The sequence below is a fragment of the Furipterus horrens genome, unplaced genomic scaffold (genome assembly GCF_987537825.1).
Source record: "Furipterus horrens unplaced genomic scaffold, mFurHor1.1.pri manual_scaffold_3, whole genome shotgun sequence".
NCBI lineage: Eukaryota > Metazoa > Chordata > Mammalia > Chiroptera > Furipteridae > Furipterus > Furipterus horrens.
In genome coordinates, this window is record NW_028327173.1 from 31,483,347 (window position 1) to 31,507,470 (window position 24,124).

General features: G+C 41.5%; 1 protein-coding gene across 3 annotated transcripts in view; it reads left to right on the top strand.

Moving 5' to 3' along the window:
• Positions 1-23,590, top strand: part of NSUN4 (NOP2/Sun RNA methyltransferase 4) — a 32,394-nt gene extending 8,804 nt beyond the window's left edge. Inside the window, exons 3-6 of one of the 3 annotated variants that reach the window (XM_090269386.1) lie at positions 2,730-2,884; positions 7,943-8,103; positions 22,234-22,358; positions 22,952-23,590. In XM_090269386.1, coding sequence (XP_090125512.1) covers positions 2,730-2,884; positions 7,943-8,103; positions 22,234-22,358; positions 22,952-23,228 — 718 coding nt within the window. In that variant the 3' untranslated portion in view covers positions 23,229-23,590. The remainder of the gene's footprint in view (positions 1-2,729; positions 2,885-7,942; positions 8,104-22,233; positions 22,359-22,951) is intronic. The other 2 variants (XM_090269388.1, XM_090269387.1) reach the window with 2 other exon arrangements.
• The last annotated feature ends 534 nt before the right edge of the window (positions 23,591-24,124 follow it).

Genomic DNA, 24,124 nt, shown 5'->3' on the forward strand with positions numbered 1-24,124 from the left:
TAGCGCTGTGTGGGCCCTCTAAATAAGCGAACTCTGCTGAGAGACTGGCAGTTTCTTCTTCCACCACAACCCCCACTGGTTTTCACAGTCAGAAGCAATGAGGTTTTATTATACCTGGCACTGGAACTGTGAGCTGTGGTCTGGTCTGGTGTTGGGAATGCTCCCCAGGTGTCCCTCCCTACTTTTTAAAACCTATCATTGCACTTTCCACTGGCCTGCTGCTGTTGCCACTACTGCCAGGGCCACACTGCTTCCTCTCTGCCCAGGCTCTGCCCCTCTTACCTGTCTGGCTGAGTATTTCTTTTTTATATCTTTATTTGTTGGACTTCCATGCAGCTCGATTTCCTGGAACTTTCTGGTTGTCTCTAGTTTTGAGATAGTTGGATTCCTTCCTAGTAGTGGAGGGAGACGCCGCAGTGTGTCTATCTACGCCTACATCGAGGCTGGAAGTCCAAGGGGATCTTAACTTCTGAGGAATTCGAGGTTATATTCAGGGAGTCCAGGAACCTCCTGAAATTGTCTGAAAAGTTGTGTTTTTGTAGCTTTTAGCACATTCTCAAAACTGGGTTTTGTGGGCCAGTGCTGATGTGGGCAATTTAATGCTTTTCTTCTCATTCTCCTTTGTGAGGCATGGGGCACATAGTTTCACAGACAGTCCCAGCATGATTTAACTTTGAAAATATTCCATCATAGCCTGATCCCATTTCTAAATGCCAGAGGTGCCACAGCTTTACAACTGGTGATTGTAGCCCTTGTAGCTGACCCACAGTGGTGCTATCTATGTCTTATGTCCTGTTATAGCTTTCTTCCGGAGCCTTCCTGTCAGGATAACAAGGAACAGGTTTCTGTCTCCTTGAGTCTGACTCCAGTGACTCTCCATGTTAAGCTGTGACTCAGGCAGGAGAATGGGGAATGGCGGTACCACCAGTTGCCCTTATGACAACTGGCCTGGCAATGAGGAGTCTTGTGACCATTAGGTTCTTGTCTGTTGTCCTTTTCTCTACCCACGTTATTGCTGCCTGTCTTCATGCTTTGTTGACTCTCACTTGGATTCTTGTAACAACCTTCTCACTAGTGTCTCTAATTTGTTCTTTCTAACTCTAGTTTCCTAAAACTTCAGATTACATCATTTTCCTTAAATGTTTGGTACGTGCCTACAGGTTATAGTCCAAACTTCTTAGCAAAGAGTTTAAGACCATTTCCATCCTGGCTTTATTGCTTTCCCAGCTCAATCTCATTACCTTATATTTACTTTTTAATAATTTTTTATTTATTGATTTGAGAGAGAGAGAGTTGTTCCACTTGTTTTATGCATTCATTGGTTGATTCTTGTATGTACCCCGACTGGGGATTGGAACCCACAACCTTAGCATATTGGGATGACACTCTAACCAACTTAGCTACCTGGCCAGGGCCATGAACCTTGTATTTCTGCCTCACCAGATTATCACTGCTTCTGAAAGAAGCTGTGAGTTTGCATGCCTCTCTTCTTTTGCTTCTTTTTTCTTCTGCTTGGAATGCTTCTCTTCTTTTTTTCTTTCTTCCTTTTTTACGTATTGTTATTTTTCCATTTTTTAGTTTTTTATTGAATTTATTGGGGTGACATTGGTTAATAAAATTATATAGGTTTCAGGTGTATAATTCTATAATACATCATCTGTATACAGTATTCCCTCACTTATCATGGGTATTACGTTCTAGACCCCCCTGCGAAGTAGGAACCTTACATTTATTCTATACTCTTAAACCTATGTAACTTTAACAACATATGTATACAGTACTGCAAAATCTCGTGATATAGTGAAAAACCTGTGATAAATAAATATAATATTTTTAAAAATCCCGTGATACCGTGAGGCCGCGATTAGTGAACCACGATATGGAGAAGGACTACTGTATTGTATTGTGTATTGACTACCCCAAGTCAAGTCTCCTTCCATCCTTTTTTCTTTATTTTATTTTATTTTATTTTTTTACCTAATGAAGGCCTCCTTCATCAGACCTAACTCAGGTCCCTGACAGGCATAACTGATGGCACTCTTCTCTGAATCCACAAAGTACTTTGTATCTTGATATGTAACCCAGTAAAACTGGGTTCCTACTATATGCCAGGCACAGGTATTGGGGATATTATGGTGAACAAATCAGGAAAAATCTGTGCCTCATTCTAATAGGGATAGATAGGGGGGAAATACACACACACACACACACACACACAAACCCTATACATATAAAGTGAATAGTAAGTACTTTAAAGAGAAAAGAAATGTGATGCATGATAGAGATAGATGGTGATAGAAGTAGGTGGCTTCTATTTTTAGATAGAGTAGTCAGAGAATGTGAATGCCTCTCTGATGAGGTAACTTGTGAAGAGAAACCTGACGAAGTGAGGAAACAAATGAGGAATATTTGGAGAAGGAATGTTGCAGGCAAAAGGTACAGCAAAAACAAACCAAAAAAAGCCTGAGACAGGAGCAGGCATGGCTTAATTGAGGAATAGCAAAATGGCTAGTAGAGCTGATTAGAGTGAATTGATCTGTTTTAAAAGGATTACTCTGGCTGCTGTGTAGAGGAATGGGTAAGTGAGTAAATAAATGAGTGTGGGTCTGAGAAAGAAGTTTTTGTTGAGTAGAGCTCAGTAGCCCCTGAAGGCACAGACTTGGTGACCTTGACTCCCAGTGGATCTCCTGATATGGAATTTGACCATAAGGTCCTCTTCTCTCTTCTAGGTTTGGCAGCCTGGGTGTCATGGACTACTACCTGATGGATGCTGCCTCCTTGCTGCCTGTCCTGGCCCTTGGCCTGCAGCCTGGTGACATAGTGCTTGACCTATGTGCAGCCCCTGGAGGAAAGACACTAGCATTGCTTCAGACTGGCTGTTGCCGTAAGTCAGAGGGCTGGTGTCTTGGACAGAGAGGGCTTCCTATCTCACTCAGTCAGGGGCACCCTGAATATGATGGGTTCTGTGGCCCTAAGGTCAGAGGGGGGATAGTGCTTGCTTGCTAAGCTGGTGTATTTTTTCCGTTGGTGGTTATTTCCTATATTTCTCTGTCACTTGGCCAAGAAAGATTGCTGAGCAGAGCAATCTTAAAGCAGCACCCTGGTCAATCTACTACACGATAACTCTCACCCCTTTTCATCTGTTTACTTTGCCTCTAAGATTAAGTTCCATTTCCTTAGCCTACCAGCTAAAGCAATAAGATCTGGCTACAGCGACCCTTTATAGCTTTATGTGTTATTCTTTCCCAGGCTTTATGTGTTTCAGCCATATCCTGCTACTCCCTGTTGCCCAAATTAGCCTCCCCCTTTGTCCATCTTAACTTTTCTCTCTAGAATATGCCTACCCAATCCCAACTGGCCTGTCTACATCCTTCTAACTTTCAAACCTTAGCTCAAGAGTGCCACCTCCTGGAAGCCTTCCCTCATGATCTCTACTGTCTCCTATGTGCCCAACCATAGGCATCAATCCCTTGTAACTGTTAGCACATTATTAGCTTTGCATCAGAGCTCTACTGGCTATGCATCTTCTCCCTCTTCAGGATTATGAATTCCTTAGGAACAGGCCCAAGTCTTATTATTTTAGTAATGTAGTCTAGCCTGGGCCTTGTGCACTATAAGTGTTCACTTCATCCATTCACTGGCCTACATCTTGCCTTAACATAGGCAGTATTTTCTCCTTAAAGACCTAACAAATATCCACAAGGGGACTGTGATTTTCATACTCACCATGGTGCTCAGTCTTCTCTTGCAATATACCCCAGTTTTTAGGCCTGGACCCTTTTTTTCCAGTTCTCATCAGACAACTTGTATGGTTTGAGTTAGCTTCCAGCCTCATGGAAGGCCCCATGGGTGATTCTAGAGAGGTTCTACATTTGATCTCAGCCTTCTGGAGGTCCAGAGGCAGAGGAGAAAAGATGTCGATATGGTATAATGAGTCCAATGCAAGAGATCCCACCCTGTGTGCTGAGCTGTGCTGATCTTACTGAGTGATATGGGAATCCTTTAGAAGAGGAATGAAAGGAGTAGGGTTACTTGGAAGAGGAGGAACTAGAACTAAGAGGAGTGAGAAGGGCCAAGGAGAGTTGCTCCTCTAAGGTGTGCTGAATTATCAGCATCTCACTCTTATCCCAGTGACTCCCTGATTTTAGGGAGATAGGAGTTTCAGTGTAAGAAGGAACTTAAGAGTTTATCTAGTCCAGCCCTCATATTTTATGGAGTGGGAAGTTGAGCCTTGGAGAGATTAAATAACTTAAATTTTTTATGTAAGTTGAAGATATAGAGCCAGAACTGGACCTAGCTTCTCTGTTTTTGAAACTGGAAAAGCTGGTGCTCATGCTGCCTGTCATCTACCAGACCCAATAAGCAGAGACAGGGATTGATTCTTTATGGGCAATTTATTCAGATGGTTGGTGATCTGAGAAGACGGCAGGTTTGCACCCTAACAGACTATCTTAAATTCCTTTATAAACAGACCCTTTTTATAAGGAGAAGAAAAGTGTTGGTAAGGGGCTAGAATTCAGGGTAAAAGTTAATCAGATAAAAGCAACATTCTTTCATCTGTGTCCTGGGTGGTGATCTTTGTGTCCTGGGTGGTGGTCACCCTGGAGTATAATGGCTCAGATACCATCTTGATTGCTTGCAATCCTCCTGAGGCACAAAAGTGGGACTGCTTATGGGTTCCTGGAGTCAAGGTGGGTCATACCTCCAGTTTCTGAAACCATAGCTTTTTATATACATTGACTACTAATCTTATTAGCTGTTACTTACCTGAAACTAAAATTTTCCAACATTTGAGTACCCCATCAATTTCAGTTCATATCCAACTGCAAATTCCTCTTGAATGTAGAATCTAATTTTTACTTCCTTAAGTGTCCTCAAAAACTGGGGTCATATTTCTTTGTAGGAACACTAAACTGATTCATAGTAATTACTTCCATTAAATAAGGTATGTACTGTTTAGTTTTATTTTATTTTATTTATTTTTTTTAATGTTTTTTATTGATTATATTGTTACAACAGTTCCAATTTTCTCCCCCTTGTTCCCCTCCACCCAGCACCCCCCTCCCCCAGCAATCCCCCCCAAGTCCATACCCCTGGTTCGTAAAAATTAACTATCCCCCCCCTCTCAAATATTAGGACCCTTTGTAATCTTGTAAAGGACAATGGGCGAAGGTCTCAAGCTCCTCTAGCTGCTTCAAGCTGGACATGGTCGTCGTCCTACCTACCCTTGAGTCCAGAAAACCCTAATAAGAGTGGGGGTGTGGAGGGGAGGGTGGCCTTCCCACATGGGGAAGGATCGTGCAGACTCCAGGTCAGTTGGCTGTCTCCGGTCAACGGCGTGCTTGGTTTAACAGGCTGGTGTCCTTGTTGTGTTTCAGTCATTCCTCCCCGAGTTTGTTCCTCCTGGATTGTCTCCTTAACAGGAGCGAGCTGAGAACACTGTTCCTACTCCGCGGCCATCTTGGTCCCCCTCTGTACTGTTTAGTTTTAGAGCACACTTCTCACCTCCATTTTGCTCCTTGAATCTGAAGCCTACTGTCAATTGCCATTTATCATAAAGCTTACAGTAATTTTTTAATTGTAGAAGAGCAAAGTGAGATATTTCTTTATTTAAAAAAAATATTTATTTACTTTTAGGGAGGGAGAAAGAGAGGGAGAGAAGCAACATTGTGTGAGAGATACATCAGTTGGTTGCCTTTCGCACACCCCCAACTGGGGACTCGGCCCGCAACCCCAGGCATGTGCCCTGACTGGGAACTGAATGACGACCTTTTCGTTTACAGGCTGGTGCTCAATCCACTGAGCCACACCAACCAGGGCAAAGTGAGATATTTCTTAAACTTGTATCTGTTACAAAAGGGAAAAGGAAAGATGGTGAATCAATAAAGATTAGGTTTTTGTCATATACAATAAAAAACTTGACTAACTGGCTTAAAGAAGAAAAGTTTATTTCTCTCTTACAGTAGAGAAGCTGGGATATAAGCAGTCCAAGGCTGGTATGGAGGCTCTACAGTCATCAGGGACTTGGGCGCCTTCTTTCTTTTTTTTTTTTCAGATTTAATGTGTTTTATTGATTAAAATATTACATTTGTGCCAATTTCCCTTCCCTCTGCTCCCCTCCACCCGGTGGCCCCCCTCCCTCCAGTTGTCCCCCCCTTTTAGATTATGTCCATTAGTTGTGCATACAGTTCCTCCCAATCTCTCTCCATCTATTCCATTCCCTCCTACCATGATCCCCAATTCCTATATCATCTCCCTCCCTCTCCCCACTCCCCCTCCCTGTTGACCTCCCCCCACTATGCTTCCCTTACCCATAGTTCCTTTTCCACTCTCGTTGCCTGTTTCGTTTGCCTTTGTTTCATCTCCCTAGCTTCTGTTTTTTAAACCAGTCCCTTTAACATCTCATATAACAGTGGTTTGGATCTAATGAACTCTTTCAGTTTTATTTTGTCCTGGAAACACTTTCTCTGTCCTTCTATTCTGAATGACAATTTCGCTGGATAGAGTATTCGTGGTTGTAGGTTTTGGATTTTCATTACTTTGAATATTTCTTGCCAGTTCCTTCTTGCCTGTAGTGTTTCCCTTGAGAAGTCAGCTGATAGTCTAATTGGGACCCCTTTGTACATAATTCTTTTCTTCTCTCTTGCTGCTTTTAAGATTCTCTCTTTATCCTTAATTTTTGACATTTTGATTATAATGTGTCTTGGAGTGGTTCTCCCTGGGTCCAGTCTCTTGGGAACTCTCCTTGCTTCCTGGACCTGCATGTCTATTCCCTTCCCCAAGTCTGGGAAGTTCTCCTTTATTATATTTTCACTCAATTTTTCAAGTTCTAGTTCATCTTCCTCATTCTCTGGCAAACCAATGATTCTTATGTTGGGCCTTTTATAGCTGTCCCAGAGGTTTCTGATCCTCTCATTGTTGCTTCCTATTTCCTCTCGCTGCATTGGTTGACTGCTTGTTCCTTCTCCATATTCCAGTTTGTTGAAATGAACTCTGGATTCCTCACCATCTGTCTCGTATGTGGTTTTGTTCCTTTCGTTATGAAAGTTTTTCGCTTCTTTCATATCTTTTTCCTGCTCTTTTGTGAATTCTGTAAGCCACCTGATAACAATGGCCCAGAACTGAGCCTCTGACAGGTTTCTTATCTGTTCATCTGTCAGGTTCTCTATCTGCTGTCTGGTGAGTTGTGCCACCGGGATCTCTATATTTGTCTGCCACATTTTGACAGATGCGTTTTGTTTTCCTGGGCTGGCTGTCCGGGGCGGTGCCTGTGTACGCGTCACAAATTAGCGACCAGTGCCTGTCTGCGACCTATTTCGCAGCCCTGTGGTGCTTTCTGTGGGGGCGGGGGTCCAAGATGGATTCACACAGTTATTCAGCTAGGAGACCGGGATCCGTCCTCCCGCCCCCCTGGGCCTCACTGTTCAAGGCGATGCTGCGGCTGCTCTCCCCAGCGCCCGGAGTCGCGTACGCCAGGGGCTTGATTGGAGTCGCGCACGCGCCAGGGGCTTGATTGCCTCCGGGATTTTTCGCCGCCCGCCCGCCGCTCCGCAAACAGCTTTGCCTTCTTTAACTCTTACCTGCCCAAATGGCACCGCTGGTTTATAACTTCATATGTTGGGCTTCCGTGTAGTTTTATTTTCTGGAATTTCTAGTTATCCTTTGTTTTGAAGTAGTTGTATTCCTCTATAGTTGTTGAGGGAGACCTAGCGTGTCCGTCTAAGCCTCCATCTTGGCCGGAAGTCCCGCCTTCTTTCTTTTTACAACCATTGCTTGTGGGGTATTTCAGTAGGCCATGGCCTCTGAAATTTCTTTATTCCCACAGGCGCAAAATATCCATACTACCCAAAGCCATCCATAGATTCAGTGCAATCCCTATCAATATACCAATGGCATTTTTTACAGAAGTAAGAAAACAGTCCTAAAATTTATATTCCCACAGGCAATCTTGCTGCCAATGATCTCTCCACTTCCCGAACAGGCAGACTTCAGAAGATCCTTCACAGCTATGTACCTCAAGATATCAGAGATAAGAGTCGAGTTCGAGTCACCTCACTGGATGGCAGGAAGTGGGGAGAACTGGAGGGGGACACCTATGATAGGGTGAGTGATTCCTGACCTGGGACATCCAGCCAGTCAAATCTCTCCTCCTCCTGACTCCAGGCCCTGGGGCAGTAGGACTAATCTACATATTTGAGCCTGTGGGGCTGTTTCTGGACCTGGCCAGCTCTCCCTGGAGATTTGGAGAAAACAGTCATCTGCAGAACTGTCATAGTTTTTTCCAGGTTTTGGCACCAAATGTTAGCTTTGTGCGAGGAAGAAAGGAGGAGATAGTAAACCAGTTCAAAGCCTTTATTGGGGAGGTCCAAGCAGGCGGGCTGAGTCTGGAGTGACTGCAGCCCCAGGGGAAGGGTGTAGGTGTTTGCGAAACAACAACGTCCTGATTAGGGATGGCTGCCAGGAGATTTATGGTCCTTGTTTCTGGGAAATGCTCAAAGGACAGGGGAAGGGGTAATAGGGGAATAACCGGTTTTCAGCAGGATGCCAGCAACTGTACCTCAGTTGCCTCTGATAATAGAGAATCTTGTGATTGGTCCATGGCCGGTGACACATACCCTCTTTGTTTCAGCCCTGGCGGTGGTTCAGGTCCTCCACATCCCAGTACATCAAATGGCAGGTCACAGGGGCAGGCAAAATGGTGGTCTTTAGCCCTAACAATTGGCTATCTTCATTAGAGACAGCAGCAAAAAGAGTTTGAGCTGTGGCTGGGGTGGCTCAGTGGATTGAGTGCTGACCTGCAAATCAAAAGGTCGCTGGTTTGAGTCCCAGTTAGGGCATATGCCTGGTTTGCAGGTCAGGTGCTCTGTTAGGGGAATTGTGAGAGGCAGCCATACATTGATGTTTCTCTCTGTCTTCCTCCCTCCTACTCTCTCTAAAATAAATTAAAAAAACAACAACAGAGTTTGAACCGGACTGAATGTAAAAAAAGTTTGTTAGCTTATTTTATTTCTCAATTCACTTTGTTGCTTAGAAACCCTCATTAAAATGAATATGAATAAGCTCATTTTATTTATTTTTGAATATTAATACAGCACATGGTGCAAAATTCAGAAGGCACAAAAGGGTATCCAGTGAAAAGTACATTTTCTTCTTACTCCTGTTTCCTAGCCATCTACTTCCTTTCCCTACAGATGACCATTGTTTATATATTTTTCTGTATCCTTGAAAATATATTCCTTATGTATATACAAATATAAATGTGTGTATTTTTTTAAAAATAGGAATGATAGTATATTATACTCACTATTCTGAATTTGGCATTATTTTTTCACTTAATAATGTCCTTTTTAGTTTTATGTTTTTGAAGTATAATTGCTAGATAACAATTCTATGCATTTAAGATTTTACAAGCCCTGGCTGCTGTGGCTCAGTGAATTGAGCGTCGACCTGCGAACCAAATGTCGCTGGTTCGATTCCCAGTCAGGGTACGTGACTAGGTTGCACGTCAGGTCCCCAGTTGGGGGTGCGTGAGAGGCAACCACACAGTGATGTTTCTCTCCCTCTCTTTCTCCTTTCCCCTCTCTCTAAAAATAAGTGCATAAATAAATAAATAAAATAGTTAAAAAAGAAAAGATTTTACAGAGGTTACTAAGTCACTCTCTGTGGAGGTTAAATCAGTTTCAGTTCTACTAATGAATAAGAATACCATTTCCTCATATTCTTCCACTATTGGTGTTATCAGACTTTTTGTTTTTTGCCAAACTGATAACATCTAATTTACATTCTGTTATGAATGCTATTGAAAGTAATTTCCTATTTTAAAATTATTTATATTTTCTCTTAATTAGCAGATTCTACAAATATTTATTGAAAACATATACTTTAAAAAAAAAAGAAAAACTTTTGTGCAAGAAAAAAAAGAAAACATATACTTCTGAAGATATAAAATATATATAGTCCCTGGCTGATGTGGCTCAGTGGATTGAGCACCAGCCTGCAAACCAAAGGGTCACTGGTTCAATTCCTGATCAGGGCACATGCCTGGGTTGTGGGACAGGTCCCTGGTTGGGAGTGTAAGAATGGCAATTAATCGATGTTACTCTCGCACATCAAAGTTTCTCTCCCTTTTTTCCCTCTCACTTCCCCTCTCTCTAAAAATAAAAATTAAATTTTTTTAAAAATTTTGTTTCTGTTGTCATCTGACTCATTTATCTAATATGTTCTCATTGTCTTGCCTCAACCACTCTAAGAAATTGAAAGAAAGACCAAGGATGATAGTATCTTGGATTGTTGTGAGAGACCTGCTTCCTACTTGTGTAGGAATCCCCTATTCAGCTTTTTTGATAGAGAGGCAGCAGAACTCAGTTGAGAGTGCGTGACTTCTGACTTCTGCCATCAACCTAACATGTGTACTGTATATGTCACAGTGCTGCCACAAATTCACCTTGGGAAAGCTGCTCGATATTGCTGAACTTCAGCCTCTTCATTTGTAAAATAGGGAACACTACTATGTACTGTTGTTATGAGGATTCAGTGAGAGTATCCAGGGAAAGTCCTTAGCACTGTACCTGGCCCTGAAGATTAGGCTGATAGTAGCCATCATTGTTATTCACACTGTGCTTGCATGCTTCCATTGACAGGCACTCACTAAGGTTCTGTGATGGCACACCTCTGATGTTAGAAAGTTCTTCTTATTGAATTAAAATCTGTAGATTTTGTGATGTATGGTTGAGTACTAGGATTCTCGAGTCAGACTGCTAGATTGGCATCCTGGCTCCATCACTTGCCAGCAAGTTACTAAAAAAAATTTGGGCAAGTTAACCTTTTGGTTAAACTTCAGCTTCTTCATCTGTTAAATTATGATGATAATAGTAGTGCTTGTTTCATAAGTGAAGGTTAAATAAGCATGCATTTAACACAGTTCCTGGCACACAGAAAGCACTTAATAATATTGTCATTGTCGCAATTCTTCTTCTTCTTCTTCTTCTTATTTCCATTCGTTGATCCTAGCTATGCCTTCTGGAACAATATAGAATGAGCTGTCTCCTATTTTTCTTGAAAGTGCTTTATTGATTATGCTGTTAGTGTTGTCCCAATTTCTTTTCCCTTTGTTTCCCTTCACCCAGTGACCCCCTTCCCTCCAGTTGTCCCCCCACTTTAGTCCATGCCCATTGGTTGTGCATATAGTTCTTCTCAACATCTTCCTATCTACTCCACTCCCTCCTACTATGCTTCTTAATTCCTCCCTTTTCCCCCTTCCTCCTCCCTGCTGACCTCCCCCCAAAATGTTCCCCATACTTAAATTCTTTTCCCACTCTGGTCGTCTACTTAGTTTGCCTTTGTTTCGATTCTCTAGCTTCTGTTGTTGGTTGTTGTGATCCAGTTTTCATTTTAATGTTCATAGTTTTGATCCTCTTTCTCCTAAACAAGTCCCTTTAACGTTTCATATAACAGTGGTTTGGATCTGATGAACTCCTTAGTTTTACTGAAAATAGTTTTAATGTCCTGAAGATGTCTTTGTTAATTTACTTGATGAACAAATAGTTGTATGCAAACTCAGTTTTCTTTTTATATGCACTGCAGTTATACCTTTGCCCATTGCTTTGTATTAACTTTGTTGAAGCACTTCCTTTTAGATGTATCTCATATACTTTATAGAATTACTTAGCTTTGTAAATAAATCTGTAAATTTTATTATTTTAAAACAATTAGCCCTGACTGGTATGGCTCAGTTGGTTGAGCATTGTTCCTCAGAGCCAAAGGTCTCTGGTTCAATTCCTGGTCAGGGCACATGCCTAGATTGCTGGCATGGTCCCAGTTGGGGTGTGTGAGAGGCAACTAATTGACGTTTTCATTACACATCAATGTTTCTCTTTTTCTTCCTCTCTCCCCTCTCTCTAAAAAGAAATAAAATCTTTAAAAAATAAAGTATTTAATAAAACAACTGATGTTACTGGTAAATTTGGTCTCAGCTCTGTGAAATTATTTTACTGTGTTTATTTTTTTATTTTTTATTTTTTAAGTATATTTTATTGATTATGTTGTTACAGTAGTCCCAATTTTTCCCCCTTTTCTCCCCTCTGTCAAGTACCCCCTTTCCCTCCAGCAATCCCACCCCCCTTAGTTCATGTTCATGGGTCGTGCATATAAGTTCTTTGGCTTCACCCTTTCCTGTATTATTCATAACTTCTCCCTGTCTATTTTGTACCAACCGATTATGCTTCTTAGTCCCTGCACCATTTCACTGTTTCTCCCAGCTGATAACCCTCCAAATGATCCCCATACCTATGATTCTGTTCCTATTCTGGTTTGCTTAGTTGGATTTTGTTTTTCTTTTAGATTTAGTTGTTGATAGTTGTGAGTTTGTTGTCATTTTAGTGTTGATAGTTTTTATCTTCTTTTTCTTAAGTAAGTCCCTTTGACATTTCATATAATAATGGCTTGGTGATAATGAACTCCTTTAGCTTTACCTTGTCTGGGAAGCACTTTATCTGCCCTTCCATTCCAAATGATAACTTTGCTGGATACAGTAATCTTGGTTGTAGGTTGCTTTTCTTCACGTTGAATACTTCTTGCCAGTCCCTTCCTGCCTGCAAAGTGTCCTCTGAGAAATCAGCTGATCGTCCTATAGGCACCCCCCTGTAGGCAACTCTCCACCTCTCTCTTGCTGCCCCCAGGAGTCTCTCTTTATATTTCACCTTTGGCATTTCAGTCATGATGCATCCTGGTGTGGTCCCCTCTGGGTCCAACTCACCCGGGACCCTTGGTACTTCCCGGACTTGTATGTCCATCACCTTTGCAAAATTTTGGAAGTTTTCCTCATTGTTTTCAATTCTTGTTTCCTCATTCTGCACTGGTTGACTTTTTTTCTTCCTTATGTTCCAAATCATTGATTTGAACCCCGGTTTCCTTCCCTTCACCATTGGTTTTGTGTGGATTTTCCTTCGTTTCACTTAGCATAGCCTTCACTTCTCTTATGCATTTGCCATACTCAAGCATATCTGTCAAGCCTGTGAGCATCTTTATCACCAGTGTTTTGAATTCTGTTAGGTTGTCTGTCTCCTCATCTGTTAGGTTGGCTATCTCCTCGTCACTTAGTTCTCCTTCTGGAACCTTGATCCATTCCCCCTTTTGGGCCCTACTTCTCTGTCTCCTCATTCTGACAGGCTCCTGTGTTTGTTTGCCTCCACGTCCCAGGTAGAGCTGTCACTCCTGTTATGTTTTAAGGAGTGGAGCCTTAGGGATTCGTCATACAGGGCAACCTGTTTCACCACTTTGTGGCGCTGTATGTGAGGGAGGGGTCTGAGAGGGAACAATGCCGTCTGACCAGCACTCCTTTTCCAAGCACCTCTCCCACTTCCTCACTGGACTGGCGCCCCTCTAGCTGCTGCCCTGGCCGTCATTCCCAGAGTGGGTGGGTCTGTGGACGTTCTAGGACCGTGGGAGCCCTTTAAACAAGCGGACTCTGCTGAGACCATCAGTTTCTGCCTCCGCGCATACCCCCACTGGTCTGCACAGTCAGAAGCAATGAGGCTTGATTTTCCCCTGTGCTGGGACCGTGAGCTGTGAGGTCCGGTGAGGAGCTGGGAATGCTCCCCAGGTGTCCCTCCAGACTTTAAAACGTGTGACTGCGCTTTCTGCTGGCCTGCCGCTGCCGCTGCCACCACCACACCGTGTCCTCTCCGCCTTGGCTCCGCCCCTCCTACCTGTCTGGATGAGTATTCCTTCTTTATATCTTTCTTAGACTTCCATGCAGTTTGATTTTCTGGAACTTCTGATTGTCTCTAGTTTTGAGGTAGTTGTATTCCTTCTTAGTTGTGGAGGGAGACACAGTGTTTCTGTCTACGCCTCCATCTTGGCCAGAAGTTACTGTGTTTGTTTTATTCACTGTTTCTTTCACTATGTGATCTCTTTTCTTTGCTCTTTCAGTTTTCTTTTAATTTCTTTCGTTATTTAGGAAGTTTTATAGTTTAGTTCAATATTAGGTCATTTCAGTATCAAAACTGTTTGGGGGGTTTAATTCTCCTGCTTGTAGTTTCTGCCAGCTGTTCAAGGAGGCTTGTTTCCTTTTAAATTTTGTGGTTACTTTTGTTAACTATCATAATTTTCTAATAACTTTTCTATTGGAGTATAACATAGTTGTTTGTATGGACAATAATACAATAATTAATAAATAATAATACAAGAATAAATTCTGGGTTTCATGTACTTGCAACTGTAAACCTACTTTTGCTCCACACTGTATTATTACTACCCTTTCAAGAAATAATTACCAGCATTCTAGAAACTCTTATGCCCCTTTCTACCCTCCTAGAGGTGATCACTATTCTGGCTTCTAAAACCATGGATGTTTTGAATTTTATATAAATGTAATCATATAGTAAGCATTCTTGTCTGACTTTTTCTCTCAACATTATGGTTGTGAGATTCATCCATGTTGTTGCCTGTAGCAGTGGTTGCTGGATTATGTTCCATGGTATGCATATATAACAAAATATATAACAAGTTATTTGTCCATTCTATTCATAGTAGACAACTGGGTTATTTCCGTTTTGGGGTGATTACTAACAGTATTGCTATGAACATTCTTGTAAATGTTTTTCCTTGGTGCACTTATGTACACATTTCTGTTGAATTTGTTGGGTCATAGATATGTATACATTCAACTTAGGTCAATATTGTCAAACAGTTTTCCAAGTGATTCTGCCATCTTACTTCCTACTTACAGTGTATGAGAATTCCAGTTGTTCCATAACCTCATCAACGTATACTGTATTTCCCCCATTTTAGCCATTTTGGTGGGTGTTTGTAATGGTGTAATTTGCACTGTGGTTTTAAGTTTCACTTTATAGATGATTAATGAGTTTGGACATCTTTTCATGTGTTTATTGGCCATTCTTTTTGAAGTGAACATTCATCTTTTGCCTGTTTTTTCTATTGAGTTGTCTTTTTCTTATTGATGTGTGAGTGTTGTTAATGTATTCTGGACATGAGTCCTTTATTGAATGTATATGTATCGTAAATATCTTCTACTCTATGACTTATCTTTTCACCCTCTTAATGTTAAAACAGAAGTTCTTATTTATTTATTTTATCCTCACCCAAGGACTTGCTTATTGATTTTAGAGAGAGGGAAAGGGAGGGAGAGAGAGAGGGAGAGAAACATCAATCTGTTGCCTCTCACACGTATCCCAACCAGGGACCAAACCTGCAACCTAGGTATGTGCCTTGATCGGAAATCGAACTTGCAACCTTTTGGTTTACGGGACATCACTCCGACCAATGAGCCATGCCAGCCAGGGCAGAAATTCTTATTTTTAATGTCAAATTTATCACTATGGTTAGTACTTTTGGGTCTTATTTAAGATTCCTTTGCCTACACTAAGATAATGAAGATATTATTATCTTCTAGAAACATTTTTGTTTTACCTCTTCCTCACTTAGATTTATAATCCATTTGAAACTGATTTTTATGTATAATGAACAAAGTAAGGATACCAAAGTGATTTTAGTGGATACAACATTAGTTATTAAAAAGATTGTTCATTTCCCAGTGCTCTGCCATGTCACCTTTGTCATAAATCAGTTATCCATATATTTGTGGATTTGTTTCTGGACTCTGTTCTGTTTATTGGCCAATTGGTCTTTCCTTTCAAAAAAATGTATGTCTCAGTGGTAGCTTTATAATGTCTTGATATCTGGTATAGTAAATTCTCCAACATTGTTTTTTGAATTATTCTTGCTCCTTTGCATGTTCATAAATTTTAGAATCAGTTTTTCAATTCGTACAACAAAATCTTCAGGGCTTTTTGCCAGGGATTACATTTAATCTAAAGAACAAATTTGAAAAATAATTTCAGTGGACATAGAATTCTATGTTGGTAGTTTTTTCTTTCAGCATTTTGAAAATCTTATTTCATTTCTTTTGCTATTCATTGTTTCTGTTGACAAGCCAGCTATAAATCTTATTAAAATTCCTTTAAAGATAATAAGTATATTGTTTTGGGTTCATAGTGCTTCTTGAATCAGCGGTTTTATTTTTTTCATCAGTTTTAGAAAATTCTCAGCCATTATCTCTTTTTAAAAAAATGTAATTTTATTTTTATTGAATTTATTGGGGTGACATTGGTTAATGAAATTACATAGGTTTCAAGGATACAATTCTGTAATACATCATTTATATATTGTAGTATGAGTTCATCACCCAAGTCAAATCTTCTTTCATCACCATTTATTTCCCCTTTACCCTCTCCTCACCCATTGTCCCTATGTATTTTTTCTGCCTTGTTTTTTCTCACTTATAATTTTGAGACTCTAATTACATGTATGTTAGGGTTTTTCACAGTGTCGCATATATATTTTATATTTTTTTCTGTATTTCTCTCCTTTTTTTCCTCATGATTCAATCTAGAGATTTTATTTTGACCTGAGTCACTGGTCCTTTCTTCAACTGTGTCTAATATGCTATTAAATACATCATATTGAGTTCTTTTTTAAAAATTGAGATATAATTGACATATAACATTGTATTAGTTTTAGGTGTTCAACATAGACCCTGGCTGGTTTGGCTCAGTGGATTGAGCGTCGGCCTGCGAGCTAAGTGTCGCTGGTTCGATCTTCCAGTCAGGGCACATCAGAGAAGGAAAACTCTGATTCCAAAAAACCTCCGCTGCCTTGCGGCATACCTCTTCAGGAGAAAGGCTAAGGGAGTAAACCCCGACAGAAAATCCGGAGCCGGAGTCCCTAAGGCGGTTTGACGTTGTAGTCAACACCGGCAACTCCTGCGGCGCACCTGAAGCCAAGCTGTATTGACTCCGTCTTTCCCTTGGATCCTTCAGCTGCGAAGAGAGGGGGGGTCTGCTGCATGGGCAACAGCAGACCCTCCATATCACCCTGCCCAGGCTCTGTAGCTTCAGCTTCACTGGAGAGGACACTCCAGCGTCATCACAAGATGTCGATTCAACACAGGAGGAGACAGATACCGTGTCACTCCCGAGTTGGACTGCACAGCCATTCTCGGCGGTGCAGATAGACTCTTAAGAAGCTACACCATCGTCTCTCGAGACGGACGGCTGCCGACGACGACATATTTGATATATGTACATATTGTGAAATGATTATGACAATGTTTAGTTAATATTCATCACCATACATAGTTACAATTTTTTGAAGTAAATTTTATTGATTATGCTATTACAGTTGTCCCAGTTATTTCCCCTTCACTTCCCTCTGCCTGGTACCTCCCTTTCCTCCAGCAGTTTCCTCCCTGCCTTAGTTCATGTCCTTGGTTCATGCATATAAGTTCTTTGGCTTCTCCATTTCCTATACTATTCTTAACGTCTCTTCTATTTTGTGCCTACTAGTTATGCTTCTTGATCCCTGCACCTCTTCCCCCATTCTCCCCCTTTCCCTTCCCCACTGACACCTCTCCATATTGTCTCCATATCTATGGTTCAGTGCCTGTTCTAGTTGTTTGCTTAGTTTGTTTTTGTTTTTGTTTTTAGATTCATGTGTTGATAGTTATGAGTCTGTTGTAATTTTACTGTTTATAGTTTTGATCTTCTTTTTCTTAAATGTGTCCCTTTAACATTTCATATAATAAGGGCTTGGTGATGATGAATTCCTTTAGATTACCTTGTCTGGGAAACACTTTATCTGCCCTTCCATTCTAAATGACAGCTTTGCTGAATAGAGTAATGTTGGTTGTAGGCCCTTGCTTTTTATCACTTTGATACTTCTTGCCAGTCCCTTCTTGCCTGCAAAGTTTCTTTTGAGAAATCAGCTGACAGTGTTATGGGAACTCCTTTATAGGTAACTCTCTTCTTTTCTCTTGCTGCTTTTAAGATTCTCTCTTTATCTTTAACCTTTGGCATTTTAATTATGATGTGTTTTGGTGTGGTCCTCTTTGGGTCTAGCTTGCTTGGGACTCTGTGCTTCTTGGACTTGTATGTCTATTTCATTCACCAAATTAGGGAAGTTTTTCTCTGTTATTCACATAAGTTTTCAACTTCTTGCTCTTCCTCTTCTCCTTCTGGCACCTCTATGATTTGGATTTTTGTACATTTAAAGTTGTCCCAGAGGTTCCTAAGCTTCTCCTCATTTTTTTCAATTCTTGTTTCTTCATTCTCTGTTGGTTGACTGTATATTTCTTCCTTATGTTCCAAATCATTGATCTGAACCCTGATTTCCTTCCCTTCAGCATTGGTTTCATTTGGATTTTTCTTCATTTCACTTAGCATAGCCTTCACTTCTTTCCTTAGGTGTTTGGTGTACTCAGTCATGTCTGTCAAGTCTGTGAACATCTTTATCCCCAGTGTTTTGAACTCTACATCTGTTAGGTTCACTATCTCCTCGTCACTTAGTTCTCCCACTGGAACCCTGATCTGCTCCCTCTTTTGGGCCATACTTCTCTGTCTCCTGTACTTGACAGCCTCCTGTGTTTGCCTCTGTGTCTTAGGTAGAGCTGTTGCACCTGTTATGTTGTAAGGGGCAGAGCCTTAGGTATCTGTCAGTGTGAGGCGACCCGTTTCACCACGTTGTGGCTCTGTAGGTGGGGGAAGGGTCTGAGAGGGAACAATGCTGCTTTCCCAGCACTCATCCCTTTTCCCATCATTTCACCCACTTCCCATATGCAACTGGCACTCCTCTAGCTGTTGCCCTGGTGATGGTTCCCAGAGTGGGTGGGAACCATCCCACATTCTGGGATTGGAGGGCCTCTAAACGTACTCTCATGAGAGATGGGCAATTTCTTCCACCGCCCCAGCCCCCACTTGTTTTCACAGCCAGAAGTAATTCGGCTTTATTTTCCCAGCGCTAGAACCATGAGCTGCACAGTCTGGCCTGGGACTGGGATCACTCCCCAGGTGTCCCTCCTGCCTTTTATAATGTGTGACTGCTCTTTCCAATGATGAGCCACAGCCACTACCTTGCTACCACCACTGCCGCCAAAGTTGCCACACCATGTCCTCTCTGCCCCAGCACCGCCCTTCCTACCTGTCTGGATGAGTATTGCTTCGTTATATCTTGTTTGTTGGACTTCCATGCAGTTTGATTTTCTGGTCGTTCTGGTTGTCTTTTGTTTTGAGGTAGATGTAATCCTTTTTATGGTTGTGGAGGAGGCAAAGCGTGTCTACTTACACCTCCATCTTGGCTGGAATTCCCTTTTTTTCTTTCCTTACGATGAGAACTCTTAAGGTCTTCTCTCTTAGCGACTTTCAAATAAACAATACAGTATTGTTAATTTTATTCACCATATTGTCCATTACATTCTGGAAGTTTGTATCTTTTGACCTCCTTCCCCTACTTCACCCATTTCTCACCCCTCGCCTGACTTATTTCACTTAGCAAAATGCCCTCAAGATCCATTCATGTTGTCTCAAATAGCAGGTTTTTCTTCTTTTTTATGGATGAATTATATTTCATTGTATGTATACATGTAATATTACACTTTTAAAATCCACTCATGGTTGATGGACACTTAGGTTGTATCTGTGTCTTGGCTATTGTAAATAATGTTGCAATAACCATGGGGGTACAAATATCTTTTCAAGATAGTGTTTCATTTCCTTCAGATAAATACCCAGAAGTAGAATTGTTGGGACATATGATAGCTCTACTTTTAAATTTCTGAGGAACTTCCACAGTATTTTCCATAGTGGCTGCACCAATCTACATTACCACTGCATCTATTTAAAAAAAAGTTTTAGAGATTGTAGAGAAAGGAAGGAAGAGAGAGAGAGAAACATCGATGTGAGAAATATCGATTGTTTACCTACCATACGCGCCTTGACCTGGGATTGAACCCCCCTAACCTAGGTATATGCCCTGACTAGGAATTGAACCTTCATACTTTTGGTGTACGGGATGGTGCTCCAACCAACTGAGCCACATGGGGCAGGGCCCACTGCATCTATTGAGTTCTTAATTTCAATTAGTGTATTTTTTTAAAAGATTTTATTTATTTATTTTTTTAGAGAGAGGGGAAGGAAGGGAGAAAGCGAGTGAGAGAAACATCAATGTGTGCTTGTCTCTCCCACGACCCCAGCTGGGGGCCTAGCCTACAACCCAGGCATGTGCCCTGACTGGGAATCGAACCAGCGATCCCTTGGTTTACAGGCCGGCGCTCAATCCACTGAGCCACGCCAGCCAGGGCAGTAATTTTTTTTTTAATGTCAGATATTTTGTGTGAAAAATTGTAGAGATAATCTGAGGCTTTAGATCTTTTCCTGTAGAAAGGATTTGGTTTTCCTTCAGGATGACAGTTAACATCATAGCTGATCATCTTAATTCAGTCAGAAATGAGGCTGATTCATATATAGAGTTTGAGAGTTCTGTTCTATTTCCAGTTTACCTCTATACCCATGGTATTAAATATTGGGGGTCCAACTCAAGGCATGAGGTATTTGCTTATTAAGACCCTCTGCTTCTTCATGTGGACTCTGAACTCGAGTTTTTATCCCTTAACCCCATAAGACTGCTGAAAGTTCTGTGCAACCTCTCCACCTCTTTCTTGCAGTAAAACTGAATGCTTCTGGCTCATCTCCCTGTACTTTTTCTCTCTAGGTTACTAGTCCCTGAAGTCCTTGCTTCCTTGGTAGTTAGATCTCTAATTTAGACTTCAGATATATATTTTAAATATTTTGTTAAGCATTTCAGTTGTTCAGCTGGAGGGCTGGTTTGCAACAAGCTATTTTGCCTTTACTGGGAGTGAAAAAACCCAATTTTATTTACTGTCAGCTATGATCATTGCCTTGTTAATTATAGTCCCCTAAATAGAGGATTTGCATTCCTCCATAAAGGAGCCTGTATTTGCTTTTTCCAGGTGTTTGGAGGATCTGTCAATCCAGGATCATTAATAGCTCTATATGGGGTTTTCTGGATTGTGCAGGCATTATGAATTTAAGCCTTCTACCTTAATGATTACAAATTCTCAGGGAGACTTCTTCTTCTTCTTCTTCTTCTTCTTTTTTTCTATTTGGCCAGAATTAAAGCCAAAACAGACAAGTTCTATTGTCTATTGTGGGCTGATTTTTTTTTCTCTTCTAGTTCACTCTTTGATTGACAGTGTAGCCTTTTGAGGATTTGGCTTTGCTATGGATTTCCAATCCAATTCCCTACCACAAGTGGGCCCTGCGCCCTGTTTTCTGTCCTTTTTTGAGGGGGGATGAGGAGTATTTACTAGGGATTTGGTGAAAGACAGAAGCCATCAGCTTCAGCTCCAGCATGCCTCCCTAGATTTGTGCTTCTGCTTTTAAGGGTTTCTCTGATTTTCTATGAGCTATGCATTAGAAGTATTTTAAAGATATATTTTATCCAGTCTTTACATATTTTGCATTACAAGGGTTTCCAGGACATCTAATTTACTACATTGCTGAAAACAGAAGTATTACTCTTCTTCTATGATGTGATTTCTAAACATTCCAGTGGCCCTTTGCTAGGCATCCCTATTTAATGCTTCTTTTTCCTGTGAAGGCCAGTCCCATCACAGTTCTTGAGATATGAAACCTGACCAGAATACAAGCTAATCTTTATTTCTTTTACTCTGCAGGTTCTGTGTCAATTTGTGCAGCCTAGGAATACATCAGACTATCCTACATTTGGGTCTTGTTAATTTACTTGGAGTTTTTGTTTAACCAAAAATTCACAGATCTTTTCTTAGATGAGTTTACTTTTTTGAAACATAAACATAGGGCAATTAAAAAAATTTTTTTGTTTTTGTTTCTAGTGCCTAGTACAGAGTAAGCTCTTAGTAAATGAATGATTTTACATTTCTCACTTTAAAACTTTATCAAATTGGATATGGCATTGTCTTTGTGTAAGATTATTTTAAATCCTGATCCTGTCAATCAGTATATTAGCTATCCTCTGGGCACTATATGATCTGTAAATTAGATGTTTTTATTCAAACAGCTAAGGACCAAACCAAGGACAAAGCTCTGAAGCACTGAAGATTTCTTCCTAGGTTGATATCGATTACTTAATTATAGTTATTCATATGTTGGTTTTAGTTTTTTGATCAGCCATGGGTATATCTAAACATACTATTTTCCCACTCATTATTTCACAATTCTCTACCAGGTTCAGATGAGAAGCTTTATCGGGTACTCTATAATGGAAGGATGGGCAGAGAGAATTCTACAGAATTCCCAGGTCAGGGGCCTAAAACAGCCCTGGCCTAAGGAAGAGGAGCCTGTAAGGAGTTCTGACACTTTACCCTCTAACACTTCTGGACAGGTGCTGGTGGATGTACCCTGTACCACAGACCGCCACTCCCTTCATGAGGAGGAGAACAACATTTTTCAGCGTTCAAGGAAGAAGGAGCGGCAGAAGCTACCTATGCTGCAGGTGCAGCTTCTTGCGTGAGTGATAGATTTACAAAAACAGGACTTTATGGCCAGAGTACTCTGGGGGTCTGGTCACCTGAGGACTGGAAGCTCTTGCCAAAACCATCACCCATAGAAGGGTCTTCTGGCAGAGGATCTGCCTGGATGAGATAGACATCATAGGATGGTCCTTCTCTGGAACATAAAAAACCCTATGTGCTAAGACATGCACAGCAGGGTGGGCTGCTCAGATTCACTTATGTTAACTTACCTCCAGGCTAATCCCAGTCCAGTCCCAGTAAGTAGCACAAGTTTGAAAAATAGTTGCTGAGGTCAAGGTTCTGTAGGGCTGGGGTAAGGACTTAATCCATAGCCAGCATCAGGGTTTGGTTCAAAACTGGAGCCAGAGCTCAGGGGATCATTTTGAGAAGGCTTCTAAGGAGAGCCCTTGGAGTAAGGTTGCGTTGCTCTCTGCCTTGAGAATGACTTTTCATTGTGGAAGGGACTTCAGAGCCTTTTAACACAGCTGCCCATCCCATAGGAGATACCTTTATGTTTCTAGCACCTTTGTTACCCTCCTTCTTCTGGGAAGCTCACTAGTCACTGTTTCTGTCTCTTTCTGGTTTCAGGGCTGGACTCCTTGCCACCAAACCAGGAGGCCACGTTGTCTATTCCACCTGCTCACTGTCACACTTACAGAACGAATATGTGGTGCAAGGCACCATCGAACTCCTGGCCAATCAATACAGCATCGAAGTTCGGGTGGAAGACCTGACTCACTTCCGAAAGCTTTTCATGGACACATTCTCTTTTTTTCCATCTTGCCAGGTTGGGGAGCTGGTAATCCCAAACCTCATGGCTAATTTTGGGCCTATGTACTTTTGCAAAATGTGTAGACTGACATAGCTTCACCTTGTTCCTGAAGCCCTGGTAGAGGAAGACAAAGGTGTACTCCCACGGAGGCACCAGAAACAGACCAGTGGCAAAGGTGTACTCTGGGTCCTGTCTTCACGCTGTTCAAGTCTTTCTGTAGATACTTTTTAGCACTAGGATGTAGGAGTTTTCCTGTCCTGATGTCCAATTGTGGAGCATCTGCAGGTTTCTAACTTGCTTATTACATCCCCCCTTCCCACTTCTCATCTCTAAGGCTGTACTAAAGGTTCCTGCCCAATGGGAGTCTTAGAAGAAGGAGCCAGTAAGCAGGCCCACACTTGAAACTGTAAACTTGGGAAGAAGCATTTAGCCAATAAAATTGTTGAAGCTCCATAGATGTAAGGCTGTGGTTGGAGGCCTCATGTTAGTCTGAGTACTTAGTTCTACTTCTACCTGCTGCTACTGAGCACTAGCTCCCAGGTGTCAATGCTTAGGACCTCAGCCTGGTTACAAGCCTCTGGTTACAGAGCCCCTCTTATCACTTGAGGTGACTTCTGCATGATCAGTCTTGAGCAGCCAATGGGCCCAAACAAGCCTACCTAGTTACTCCATATGGCCTGTGATCTAATTTAAGGAACAAGTAACTAAAAATGTTAAGCCATTGCATAATAATCTGCTTACTTAAATTGAGAAAGCTCTCCTGAGCTGAATAATTCTAGCTATTCCTCCTGCTGTCAACAGTACTGTTACAGAAACAGGGGAGTCCAAAAATCCCCAGAGTTTGCTGCTGGGGGATGGGGAGAAGTAAGCAGCTTTTCAAATGCTTCCACATGCCTGAGGCTGGTGGCTACTGTCTTTCTTATGCAAAATGGCTTTAATGAATCCAAAGCCTCAGGCAGATGGGAGGAGTCTTGAACCAGGGGACGGTA